The following is a 13,894-nucleotide window of genomic DNA, read 5'->3' on the forward strand; positions in this document are numbered from 1 at the left end:
AGAGATTAGTGGATTAAATATTCTTTATTTTTTTTCCTCGCTCCTCAAAAATATTTTTTGTCAAGTAGGGTAATCCAGAGGGAAGCAAAACAGTGTAAATCTTAGTAAATTGTTTATCAGTATGCTTTTAGGTAATTTTTGCAATGGAATAAATTTAAGACTCTGTAATTAAGTGCATCATCTCAATTTCCCCATGTGTGTTTTAGGTTATAGTTTCATTTGAGTTTAAGATTGTCTTCCTGGATGTTTTAGTTTTGAATAACTTGGATTTGAGATAATTGATAATAAATCTTGAGGTTTTGATTGCATAACTTTGTCCATACGAAAGATAAGTGTAGAGTAAATGTAGAGGTTTGCTTAGGAGCCCAAGTTCAGGACTCAGGGAGCATAAGTACATAGAGTAAATTTTTCTTTAGCTCCAGGCAAGGGTCTTCAGATCAAAAGTGAGAGAGGTCAGTGAGAAAATGTGAAATGCCTCTGTTACTGCTGCCTGTGTGGCTGCTTTTTGGATACATATGAATCTGTTCTCTGGTTGTATTTAAAATACTAATTTCAATAATATGCACTGGATGGTAACTTAAAAAATATATCAAGATGCATTTTAATTATGGTCTGTGCACACGTCTCTAGGTATATAAAATAAGTGGCTGGTCTGTTCCTAATTCTTCTAAAAGAAGGTGACCTGTGTACAAGTTCCCGTTTTCGAGTTCTCTCTTGGTAAATAATACCAAATACATTAATATTTCCATCACCCCCCCCAGAAAAAAAAAAAAAAGAAAAGAAAAACTGCAGGAGAAAAGGTTGCCTTTAACATGTGCAGGAGCTGCCTGTGCTTTTACAGCTGGTGTTCCCGGCTCTGTCATTGTGTTACCTTGGGCAACTTCACCTCTCTTTGGATCAGATTTCTGCATCCCTTCAGTTGGGGTAATACTTGCTGACTTCACAGGAGCTAGTGCTGAATTGGTTTGCACTGTGCTCTCAGATCCTCGCATAAAAATGGGATAAAAATGCAAGGTGATGGTACTTTCTAATCAATAGATTTGGCACTACTGAGCTGATAGTTAAATAAGTTAAAGCTAGGACTGAAGACAAATTTTCAAACAGAAAACAGAAAATGCCGTGGTCCAGCATAGTAAGTTTCCTCTCTGTGGTGTTGTGTTTCGTTTGATTTTCTCTTTATTCTCTGAAGCTGTGCTTGTATCCATTTGTACATCCCTGGAAGAGCTGTTTAACAGTAGCAAAATAGAGGAAATGATTAAAACAGAGAAACTCTTACATTCTGTTAGCATTGTAGTACTGACGGATCTTCGGAACAAATGTTTTCATGCCACTAAAAATCATCGGTAGCTGTATCAGAGTATAGCTGAATGTTCCTGAGCTGTTTTTCTGGTGCCAGTCAGCAGTACGGCTTTGTGGATAACACTACGTGGGAGCGCTGTGCCCAGAAGGAAGGATACGGATGAGTTGCTCTTGCCACCGAGGAGCCCGGGCAGCCCTTTCAGCTCTACCACCTTTAATGCTGCAGAATCAATCATCGCTCTGAAGGGCAGGGACGTTTCTCTTTAAAAGCCACACCAAGTTCTCAAACTCTGTCTTCAATGATAATACAACAACATCTGGAGCTCGCAAGATACCTGTCTGTGGTAGCTGCGAGCCTGTCAAAATCTCCCAGGGTTGCGGGATGACTTTCTAGGTTAAGGACTAGAGACCTCTGATCTTCAATCCAACCCTGTCAAACGATGCTAAATTTGTCCTGACTTTTGTTTGCAAACGTTGGCTGTGTCAGCAAGCCTTTTCTCTCGCTCCTTATTAGTCAGGATACCCGAGTGTGTATAATTTGATGGGGGACAGCTCCCAGAGGGCCCATTACTGTTAGTGTATGGTCATTTTCTGCGTTCCCTGGAGTCTTCTTGAGTCTGGTCCTGGGGTGAGTAAGCTTCGTAGCTATTGAATCCACCAGCAGGGTTAGATTCAGAGAATGGAGCTGAGAAATAAGAGAGGGGAGGCTGAAAGGGCAAAAGCACGAGGAGCAATGAAAAGGTTTTCAGACTCCCATGTTTGTCTGACATTTAAACTCTGCAGGAGTAGCAACTGTTTTCATCTTAAACCTCCTTCTTTTAGCACCTTGCATGTCTTGGTCCACTGGCACAAGAGGAGGAACAAATAGGAAATCGGGAAGTATTTGGGGGCTTAAATCTTAGTGGGAGGAAAAACCTGTGTGAGGACTGCACAATTCCAGTCATTGTGCAGAAAGTTTAAAAATTATATATATGGATTGTAGAGAAAGGTGCGATATTTGTTAAGTTACATTCAAAAAAAAAGAGATGTAGAATGGTGGAACTGCTCTGAATGGATGAAAGCTGTGTAACTGGGGAAACGGAGTCAAACATTAATTGTTTCGTTTGTCAAGCTGCTCAGTAAGAGCAGCAGCGTTTCTTGCTATGCAGTACGATCAGTTGGGCTGCTTGAGTCATATTCAGACGTCTGTTTCTTACTGATCTCGAGTCCCTTTCTTAATTTCACCTGAGTGGTTTTTCATTTTTAGCGTGCCACGAACTGCTCTCTGTTTGGACTGACATGCCTCTTCCCAAGTCACGTTTTAACCTAAACTTTAGGCAGCTCTTGGTGCCTCCCCAGCTCTTTGTGAGACGTGCGATCCCAAACTCGGAGCACAGTTCTCACCACTACAAGGGCATATAAGTATTGTAATGTATGAAGATGTATTCTTGTCAATAATCTCAGAATAAAATCACATGCAGGATGAATGCATGCATGAGACAGCTATCGGGCTATTGATACGTCTGCTCAAGGAGAGGAGATGGGCTGGTCCAGGGTCACCTGCGGGACTGCTCCTTCGCATGATCACTGTTTGGCTCTGTTCAAAGACCTGCTTAGGTGGAAAAAAATAATCTCTGCTCCAGTCCAAGTAAGCAGAACAAGCAAAATAAGAACTTAAATGCTGGGAGCTCTGAAAACAGCTAAGAAATCCTGTGCTTCAGAAACGCCTGGTAGTGTTTTACTGAATTAGGAGCGGGGGAAAGGTGTGTAAAGGATTTTTGTGGCGTTCGTCAGTGCTCGTTTGTAGAGGCACCATTTATCATCCTTCCAGAGTGCCTCCGAGGCACTGACTGGGTTTTGTGCTCTCCTGCTTCCCTCCAGAGAGACTAAAACGTGTTCCTGGAGAGAAGATTGAATAATGGGAATCCTTGGAAATGAACAAAGGCACTCATGCAGTTTTCCACAGTATAAAAGGTCTAAACAGTAATAAAATAGTTGGTTTTTTTTTTTCTTTTAGTGCTCTTATTATCCCCTAGAACTCATTGCCATAGGCTGCTGTTAAGGTCACGAACCTAGCAGGGTTTAAAAAAAAAAATTAAAAAAACTTTCTGGGGATTTAGAGAATCCCTTTATATTAGATTGAGTCCTCAATGCTCTACTGGAGGAAATAAACCAATAAGTAAGTTGCGAGGAAAGTTATGCCTCTTAGAGGAAGTTTTGCACCTCCTCTTGAAAAGCAGATCCAATAGCAAGGAGAAAATATTAGAATAGCTTCTTTAATTTAGCCATGTGATGATGTGGTTCTTACTTTTCTGTTTTAGTTTTTAGGCCAGCTCTAGCTTCATACGTCTGTGGAACATGCCTAATCTACGGAGAAATGCCGTACCCCAGGTCCTTGATTTTGTGCCTCTTCTGGCAATCAGAGGAAGCACTTGTTCGGCTTTCCCAGCTGAACAATTGTAGGATTGTAGGATGCTTCTTTGAATGAATTTTCCCTGTTGGAGATGTATGACTAACGGCATTTGTCAAGGCCCAATAATGCCATTTTTGGACAGCTCATTGCAGCACAGCACCGCTAGCAAGCGGGCAGAGAAATGCTATAGAAACGTCTGGCGTGGGCTCGGTTGAGACAAATAACAGGGATTTCGCTTGCTGCCCACCGCTGTGTGCTGGTCTCCCGAGCTATTGACAACTTAGGGAGCGAGCCAGCCCAGCAGCCAGCTGCACGAGCAGGGCAGGAGCACGCGGCTTCACCGAGCGCCACCGCCTCCGCGGGGAGCATCTCGCAGCGAGTGCCCGGGTGGTCTCGGGGGGGGGCGAGCAGGGGAGATGGCGTTTGCACAAAGTCACGATAAGATTGGGTTTGGTCCGGTATCAGTCTGCTTTGCATTCCCTCTGGATGAGGGAGCGGAGATGGGTTTAAGGAGCGCACGTTTGCAATCAGCTTGGAAACAAAAATGAGAAAAATATTTCCTAACTATCAATAAAGAACAATTCCTTGCTCAAACTGAAAGCAAGACTGTGCCTCACTAAAGCAGAATCACTTCATACAGCCCAAGACAGCTTAGGTTTGTTTAAAGGTGAAGACCAGATTATTTTTTTCTTGTAAATGAAGTTTTTTTTTCCTCTGTCTGAGAGTGGGAGCATGCTTAGTTAAGCAACAGCTATTTTATTTAGCAAAATTGTGGCTTCAGTAGATTGCCTTTTTTTTTTTTTCTGGCAAAAATGCCAGGTGCTTTTCAGTATATGAATTGTGAGATATTGAGCTTTTCTGCAACATCACTTGAAAATCTATTTCAAGGTCCAGAGCAACAGCTATCCTAATCAATTTGTACTTTTCTGAATATGCTCCTCTATAGAGGGAGGTAGAATTAAAAAGTGACTGATAGTTTAGATAGCAGTAGGTAGGATATAGCAATGAAAGTGAGGTTAATAAAATAAAGTCCTGAAATGCACAAAATGTCATCCTACACCCAGAATAAATTCGTTTGTGATTCCAGCTTGGCTGGAAGAAAAAATGTGTCCCTTAACTGAGCTGGCTCATATGCAGTTTGTTTTGCTTTGCTTTGGTGTGAAATCATATTCCCATTAGTAAAGCTCAGGATCGATTTTTTTTTTTTTTTAAAGAATTATTTTATTATTTAAAAAAAAAAAAGTTGGACAATTTATGCTTTCTCTTATCATCTCTGTTACCTTGGGGGGCAAAGGTTTTAATTCTTCCTTCGCTCCCAAGCACTGGCCAGTTTGTCGTTTCTCTTTTCTCTTCTCTTTGCTGTGTTGTGTGCTCCTTTCACTGGGGGGGTTCGTTCCCCTGCTCCTCTTCCTCAGATTTGACACCCGCTTTGATCTGTTTCAGAAGCACTGTATAAGCAGTTGCTTATGGTAGAAATCGCCTCCTTTTTGTTCAGAAAACATGATTAGTGTTCTAGCAATGCTGGTGTGGCTTTTATCTCCCTGTGGAATCTCATTAGCTTTACATTACAATGGGAACAGCATATGTGCAACATCGCCAAAGTGGCCATTCCCTTTAAATTTGTTAATAGCAGTATTTATTTTTTTTAGCAACTTTCCACATCTTCAATGCTAAGAGAAAACAACTTTGTTGTTCAGTGGAAAAAAATACAGTTTGTTAGAAGTAGAAATACAGCAGAAGGAGAGCGGCTGCTCATAAATATCCTCAGAACTTCCTATTCTTTGACATGTCTGGTGTTATCCTATAAAAGCAGCATCTTAAAAGGAAAAAAAAATCACGTAACTAGTAGGACTTGGATTACAGTCATTTCTAAACACCACATGAGATGTTTGAAAGAAATGCCTGGTTTGTGTTACGCTGTACTATTAGCGTACAGTTAATCGTGTTATTTCTGGGTTTGTGTGTGTGTGTTTGGCGTATAAAGAGCTTCAGCAGGTTGAGGTCCATTTTGTGAATGTTTTCCCAGAAGTTTTACCTTCCAAATGCCAGAATCAGCTGTCCTTGCACTTGCTGGAGCTGCCTTAGGAGTGAGGCGTGTGTGTGAACGCTGGGGAGCAGAATCTGTTTCTAAAATTGCAGTGTAACTTAAAACTGCAGGATAGACTGTGTTCATCTAGTGTTCTGCGGAGGAAGTTTGTATGGTTAGAGCCCGTCTGTATGTGGATTTTCAGGAATATATCTTTTACAGATTCACCTCCCTAAATAGATTCAGGCATGAGCCTCTGTACAATGAAATTTTCAGTGCTTCAGCACAGTTCGCTTTGCTGAATTAGACTAAATACAAATTAGGAACAAGTGGAGTTAGTTGGGAACAGCAATTGTGATTTCAATTCACACTTTCTTACTCAGAATTTACTATACTATGTAGACATGCCCTGGAAAATAGAAAGACAACACCTGAGAAGAACACCTCGTCTCCTTATTAATTACTGATGAGGACTATAAATAGATTTACAAGTTACAAGATGCAAAATAGCTGCTGGGATTGTGTTGTCTGAGATCTTTGTAAGTGCAGCCCAAAGAATTTTGCCAATAATTTCTGCCTGAAGCTGGTAACTTCTGTGAAGAAGCAAGCTGTTGACTGTGATAATATTTTGGGAAGCTCTAAAACTACAGCTGGCAGGCTGGGCACTGCTGGTGAATTTGTGTCATAGCTGTTCAGAAACTGTCCCCCTTCAGAATCATTTTTAAATGGTAGTGATTAAAAAAAAAAAAAGGGGAAGAAAAAAAGCTATTGAACCATTGGTTAGTTCTACTGATTTATTTTTTAATTATTGTTGCAGTTACAAATTTATGTTTTATTTGTATTCTGTCTAGCTGTAATTCCCAGATGTAAGATCTTGTTATGGCTCTGTCTGGTAGATTAAAAAGCTTTCTATCAGGAATCTTTTACTAATGCAAGTAGTTATGAGCCATAATCATATTAATTGATTCCTGTTTTCAGAGGAAATGAGAGCTCGATTCCTATTTGTTCAGCGTAAGCAACCTGAAATAGAACTACAAGATTTAAATCTTTCAAGTGTTCTCATGAAATTGGAGAGGAGTATCCTCACTACTTCATTAAAATGCAGTTTCAAGTGAGGTTATTTTACCTTGTTTTCCTCATCCTTTTATTTTTTTCCCTTCTTTTTTTTCCTCTTTTTTCCTGTCTAATAAAGAAGACCAAACCCAAAACTTTGTTGTTGTTTTTTTTTCTCAGGAGTCCTGACCTCTTCCAGAACTATCTAATTTAGCTACATTATTGTCAATGGGGTTTTTTTTGGTTGTTTTTTTTTTGTTGTTGTTGTTGAGCAGATCAACATATGTTGAAGAAATACATTCTCTACTAAAAATTACCAAAGTGAAAAATGGGAACATGGAAAAGCAAAGTGCTTTCCACTGACAATATTTGCTTAGTGATTTTGCTTGTTTATGATTTCATGGAATACATGGGATTTCAATCACAGAGGTATAGGTTCTGCTCTTATGCTGTAGGCATAAGTAAGTTAGGTGAATTACTTGCTATGGATGCTTTTAATACAGAACAAGTTCTCTTTTTTTTGAAATTTCTGTCCTTTTAGCAGTGATAGAGATTACCTACACTACTAGCTTTTGTCATGTTTTTGAATTTCCGCAGGTGTTCTGATTTTACCGTGTGCATATGAATAATTATCATGTATGCGTATAAATAATTATCAGGATTGTTTTAGCTGATTGTTGTGTGAAGCTGGCTGCAGGAATGGAAACTACCCGGAGAAAGCTATCAAAATTACTCTAAAAATGTCTTCACAGCCATGTAGTCCTCGGTTTGCTACCTCTCCATGGAGTTTATGCTGCTTTTTCTTCACATTAGCACTTAATTTGTCAGAAACGCAGAACGAATGAGGCCTCTTCTCCTTTTGCCTGGTACAGGTGACGGATCACGCGACCACTGCTCTGCTGCACTACCAGCTGCCCCAGATGCCCGACGTGGTAGTCAGGTCTTTCATGGTAAGCGTGGTTGAAGAAATGTGCTTCCAGACAGGCTTCGGCTTGCTGGCAGTGAATGGCATGAGGCAGTTGTGATGCATTTATAACTTCACCTGTTTAAGCAAGCTAGACAGTAGAGATTGTCTGTCTGTAATTCTTTATCTCATACCTGGACAAGGATGAAAAATCTCAATACCATGGGGTAGCTGTGAAGGTTGAGCTTTGTACAGTTACTCTTATCACAGCTCTCGCTATTTGCTCAATGGTTCCTGTTTACAGAGCTAGTCTGGGTCATCTCTAAAGATAGCAGAAAAAAACCCTCTCAGCCAAACTCTTTGTTATGGACCAGCTCTTTCACACTGCTCTTGCTGTGCAAGGAGTCAATTTCTGGATGTGAGAAATCAGCTTCAACAAAAGCTCCTCAGTAAGAGCAAACTCCCATTCAGTGTATTCCAGCTGAGCCGGCCTGTCAGTGTGCCCGGTATGGCTTGTGGGGAGAGTTACTGTGTGAGTGGCGAGGCAGAGGCAGGAACATCATCAGGAAGAGACCATTTTGCTGCATCCACCTTCAGCCCAAACCTAGTTCCTTAAGGAATTGCAAGGGACTTCCACCTGCTGCAGCACCGAGCTTTTTGGAATTGAGGAAGTGCTCACGGAGGTACTCCACCGTTTCCTTACTGAACAAAATTAATGAAATCTACTCTACCTTCGCATGCAGAATTAAGTTTATCACTTTAATTCTGCTTGTATTTAGGTTTTTATTTGTGAGATAAACTTGTGTACAAGCAGTCCTGTTAGAGGGTGAGATCAAGGGTTTATGATTCAGAATTCCTTCAGAATTCTGGCAGTGAGTGCTGTCGCTGTTCTCTCCATGGCAATCTCCACTGCAAAGGAGGCTTTGGGGAGAGACTTCTGCTCTTCAGACTTTTTAGTTCAGCTATTGCATTACCCCTTCACTTGGAGCAATGTAATTGAGAGTTTTTAAAAACAAACACCTAATTTTGCCATTCACAATCTGTAGGTGTGTGAGATAGCATCGGTTCTTTTATGTCTTTCATTTCCAATGTGTGATTTCAGGTCAGATTCGCTTACCTGCTGTGCTTGTTTCTTTGTTTATTTAATAAAAAGGCCACGAAGATGAGAGATCACGAAAGTCTTTTCTCTTAGAGTGCATCTTAAAATGGGTTTTGAAAGGTGAAAACAACTCTTACTGGTCAAATTCATGTTCCAACGTGTCTGAAAATTAATGTTTAATAGAATGGGTATCACGTTTGTTTAAGCCATGGGCCTGCCTTATTGATTTGATAAAACACTACTAAAAATTTTAACAAAGCAAAACCAGATGTACAACCAAAGTGTCAATAAATTAGTCCGTTCAGCTGTCAGTTGAGCAATCCACATGACAGGAGGTAGTGAAGCCCTAATTTTCCAATGGCAATGGAGAAGAATTTTTTTTTCTTTCAAGAGATGTCTTCAGTGCGCAATTCAGCTTCATTTACCTATTTTTGTGTCGCAGTTCAGAAAATTCGATTTCTCTGTTGTGCAAGCAGAGTCCATCCAAGCTGAAGTAAATAACAGCAATTTACTTGTAGCGTTCTGTTGCCCTTGTCCCCATATTTACTGCTAAACCCATGGAAGATCCAGTTCTTTTGGAGGAGAGTTATTGACGGCCAAAGGTTTGGTTGCTATAGAGAAGGCTCTGATGAAGATGGAAGGATTTGTTTCAATAAACTCAGCTGACCTCTTCTTCAGGGAACAATTTTCTCTTATCGATGTAATTCAATAGGACTTTAAATGACAAGATTCATGTGCATCCTTCACAGTATAAATCTGCTGCTCTAGGTATTTTTTAGTTGCGTATCTCCTTGAGTTTGGAATTGAGTTATGTAATGCTTATTGTTATGTATGACAATGGGAAAAAACACTTGAGACGCAAGAGCTTTGCCTAGAACACCTGTACTTGCTGTTTGTAGTTCAGCAGTTGCCTTTTTACGTGTATATATTTATATCACTAAATATATATATATATATATATATCAGCGTAATCAGATTTAAAATCATTGACTATTTTTATGACCAGTGAGTATTGATCTTAAAATTGCATTAGGGAGGAAGTTAGTTAGCTTGCTGTGAAAGTGCTTGTATCTTCAGCTATTAAGAGCTCAGACTGTTGCAGAACGTTTGCAGTGGGGGTGTGATAGATGCTCATAGGAAGAGACAAACCAATATTCAGTTGAAGAAGGTACCCATCAAGAACAATTAAATTCCAGTAAAAATATGAGGAGCAGGAGAACATTTGCCTTCTGCAGAGATACTCTAGCTGCAAAACCCTTCTGTTCAGTGTGTGTGAATTGCTGTTAGCAAATTAGCTTAAGTGACTAAAAAGGCAAAATATTTAATAAGTGAGAATTCAGCTTTATAGTGACCTTGTAATCTTCTGCGTATTTCTGTTTATAAAATCACTGTACCTCACTGGGGCCTTGCCAAAGTACTTTCTCTGTCCTTGGGATCACTGCTTGACAAGAATGATGACATAGGGGAACGTCCACATCCAGTTTTCTTAATTTCTCTCCCTTTTCCTCTTAGACCTGGTTAAGAAGTTACATAAAGCTGTTCCAGGCTCCGTGCCAGCGCTGCGGGAAGTTTCTGCAGGATGGCCTGCCGCCCACGTGGAGGGATTTCCGAACACTTGAAGCCTTTCATGACACTTGCAGGCAATAGTAGCACAGCCCAGCAGTTGGCATGTGTGGAGAGAACTATGTCGGGCTGGAAAGAGAGCCGATGGTTTAATTGCTGGTTCTATTTCTGGCCCTTTCATCCTGTACTAAATACTGGGGTTGCACTAATACGTTTTACTATTTAAAAGTCCTTGCACGGCAAGGCAGATGTGAGTCTGATGTATTTTGGAGAAGATGGTAAAGATCTGTATGTGATTTCTTGATGCTTCTCAGCTGAAATAAATCTGTGGAGATCTGATATCAACGATCTTTATCCTAAACGTTAAGGAAAATATCCATGTACAGTTCGTGTTTTGAAACAGAATTTGCAATGTTGAAATCTTTTATAAGTTTGAAATAAATTTTGTATTCCAGAATTTGTGCTATTTATTTCATTATTTGATTAGCAAGATCCTTGGGTTTGGTGTGAAGTTTTCAAAGCTGCTCTTTTCTTGAGACAAACTGGAAACATTTAAACATGCATGCTGATATGGTAGGGTTTTGTTGTTGTTGCAAGGCTGCTTATCTGTGCTGGTCTTTTTCTGGAAGAGATTATGGTGTTGATTAAACATGGAATTTCAAAGGCATGTGGCAGCTTGGAAGATGCAATGTACTTTCTGAAGCGGGGGGGAACAGATGTTTCCCTTTACTAAAATTGTAAGGAAAAATGTTAACAAAATTTGCATGTATTAAGTGGTTAGAAATGTGTGATGAGCAGTGACACTGTGTATAATTCATTTGTCCTGTTTTAGAACTGAAAGTAGGAAAATAACTCAGCCCTTCAGCACAGATATGTACAGCCTGTTTCCTAAATGATTTAAAACTTGCATGTGACGAGCCAGTGAAGGGTAAGAGCCCACCCAGCCGTCGTTCCACTTGGGATGGGTGGAAGTGTTCAGCTTCTACGAGCCCCAGCTGATTTTCCATCACCCATAGACCAGGAAGTCTCTGGTCCTGTCCTGGATGAATGTTTGCTGGCCTAGGGCTGTTGTGGTTTCAATGTCTTCTCTGGTATTTTCTTGAGAACTGTTTCATCTGTCATCTCTTGATAGCTAATTTGGCTGTGCCACCTGTCCTTCCCGCTGGTGCACCCTCCTTTCCTTTACAAGCCACAAAGGCTTTAGTATTAAGCTTGCTTTGGGGAGCCAGTAAAGAGGTGAAGCGTTGTCACTTGGTTAATTTTTAAAATAAGTTGACATTAAAGTGCAGAGCTGCAGGGGGATTTTCAGGTCCCTTCTGCTTGTGTGAAAAGCTTCTGGTGCTGAAAGAACAGATATCCCTGTCAGAGGCTTTCGTGGTGGCAAGGTTTTATTTCATTTTTGCAATGAATGTTGCATAAAGTTAACCACCTTATCTGAAAGGGGGTTGAGGAGGGATGAACAGGAAGGGGAGGCATCCCTTTGTTTGTAGCAGAGTGAAATTGGGTATTCAGAGACCTCAAAGCACTCACCTCATTTTATTTGAACCAACAGCATTCATGAGGCAATGCGTTTAATAGCCATGGAACCTGAAAAGTGAAGAAAATTGAGTATCGCCCTGTACCCGTATGGTGCTGGCTTAGCTGTGTTTACTGCTAACATAAAAGGCTGAGCTTCCGCAGACAGCAGCTTCTCATCGTGCGGACTGTGAGTGGTGCGGGAGTTTCAGCTCCCTAGCTGCAGGACTCGGGCGAGACTGGCTGTTATTAAAGACAGAGGTACTTGAAAGAAAATACATGTTTATGACTTCCTGTGGAGGCACAACACTGTGTATGAACAATGAGCGTATATTTGTTTGAGGATGTTGGTAGGTGACATTCGATTTCTTTTTTTTAAACTCCCCCTTCCAGGCACCAGAGAAGTTGCCACAGGAGGGAGATAATGGCTTTTCAAATCCAGCTGCAGCTGAATTACCTAATGAAAACTTGTGCTACTATTTGACCCAAGCAGCCTTCTGGGTACAAAGATCACCCAAGACAGAACAACGTGTGCATCTTGGATGAGAGAGAGCCTTGTAAATAAGCAGCCCCGTGTCCCGCTACTGTGCTAATTAGAAGGCCTGGGTTTCTGACGGTGTAAGCATTTCTTTCGTTAATAAAAAGGTCATAATGTGGTATCCAACCTGCTTTAGGCACTGCTGTCTGCTCCATTTTGTTTATACTTAAATAATGGTGTAGAAAGCAAATTCCAAAGTTCACAGAAGTATTATATATGGAATCGGGTATTGGCACTTGGAGATAATTAGTTCTAGAGAACAGCATCAGGCAGACCGTGTTAATTGAGCCTGAAATTTTAAACCTGTAATTGGCAAGTCCGATGGAGAGTCATAAAAATCACTGTAGGTACCCAAGTACAAAGATAATTGTCTTACAGAAACGCAATTCAAACCTGTTTGTGTTTCTTTCCCTAAGAAACTGCAGTTGGAGGGAGTTTTCTCCCCTCACATGCCTTGAGAGGAAGAGCACTTTCTATCCCTGTAATCTTTTAAAGTACAACAGGTTGGAATATTTCCATTTCAGGGAGTGGAATTTAACCATCTAAATTCTTATAAGCTTTTAAATTTCAGCAGTTCGGATGCGATACGTGCTTGTCTCTGCTCATTGTCCTGGAACTTGGAACGCTTGGTGGCGAGTGCCTGATTGAGATGTCAGTTTCCAAGCCAAGCAGAAGCTCGCTTTGAGTTTTGAATGCAAGGAATTGAAGCTGGGAGATGGGTTTGAACTGAAAAGCCCTTCTCACAATACAGCGCGTTGCTGTTCTTCCTCCAGCTCTGCAGCTTGGATACTGGACGCTAATATTTCCCACCCTTAGTTAAAAGGGGGGACGGGAGGCAAAAAGCAGTTGAGTCACATGATGAGCAACTTATGTTTTATTTTTTTCATTGGAGCTTGTTGCAGCTTTTAAAACCACTCACATCTTAAGGCAAACAGCAAGGACCACGATCCCTAAAGAGCAGTTGGTTCTCACTTCTGTGTGTTCTAGACCTGCATTTCTTAGGGCGTTGCACAGCCAGCAGCAGCCAAATCCAACAGAGAAAATGAAATTATGTGCTGAAACAACTTTGCTGCTTTTAGTGGCTCGGGTAATGGGTTGTATTCTATTGAGCTGCATTGTTCCGACGTTGTTTATAGGGCAATGATACATTAAAGTCAGCCAATTCTTAGAAAAATGCATCGCCTTGCCCTGCCTGGTGTCAGCTTGGTGCGGCCTGCCCTAAGCAGAGCGTGCGCTTCTATTGCACCCTGATGGGAAGAAATCCCTTTTTATTTTTCCATGTGTAAACCCCGCCTACTGTTCTTGTAGAGCTTGCAAGTGCTAAAGGTTACAAAATCCATCTTTTCTCTAAGAAAGCAACTTAATTAATGTGAAAGTTTCTCCCATGAAGGGAACCCTCGGCAGCTATGCGGTGTGTATTGCAGCCAGCTCCCCGCTTCCCTCCCAGCACCCCTCCCCAAACCACTTTAATTTCTCTGCCAATATTGGACAAATGTAACAGGCTG

The 13,894-nt window shown here is 40.9% G+C and overlaps 1 protein-coding gene across 2 annotated transcripts in view; it reads left to right on the forward strand.

The window, feature by feature from the left end:
• MED27 (mediator complex subunit 27) overlaps positions 1 to 10,793 on the forward strand; it is a 141,024-nt gene extending 130,231 nt beyond the window's left edge. For both annotated transcript variants that reach the window (XM_080562260.1, XM_080562259.1), the window contains exons 7-8: positions 7,643 to 7,720; positions 10,286 to 10,793. In XM_080562260.1, coding sequence (XP_080418386.1) covers positions 7,643 to 7,720; positions 10,286 to 10,420 — 213 coding nt within the window. In that variant the 3' untranslated portion in view covers positions 10,421 to 10,793. The remainder of the gene's footprint in view (positions 1 to 7,642; positions 7,721 to 10,285) is intronic.
• The last annotated feature ends 3,101 nt before the right edge of the window (positions 10,794 to 13,894 follow it).

This window comes from Anser brachyrhynchus (genome assembly GCF_964034855.1).
Source record: "Anser brachyrhynchus genome assembly, chromosome: 19".
NCBI classification, from domain to species: domain Eukaryota; kingdom Metazoa; phylum Chordata; class Aves; order Anseriformes; family Anatidae; genus Anser; species Anser brachyrhynchus.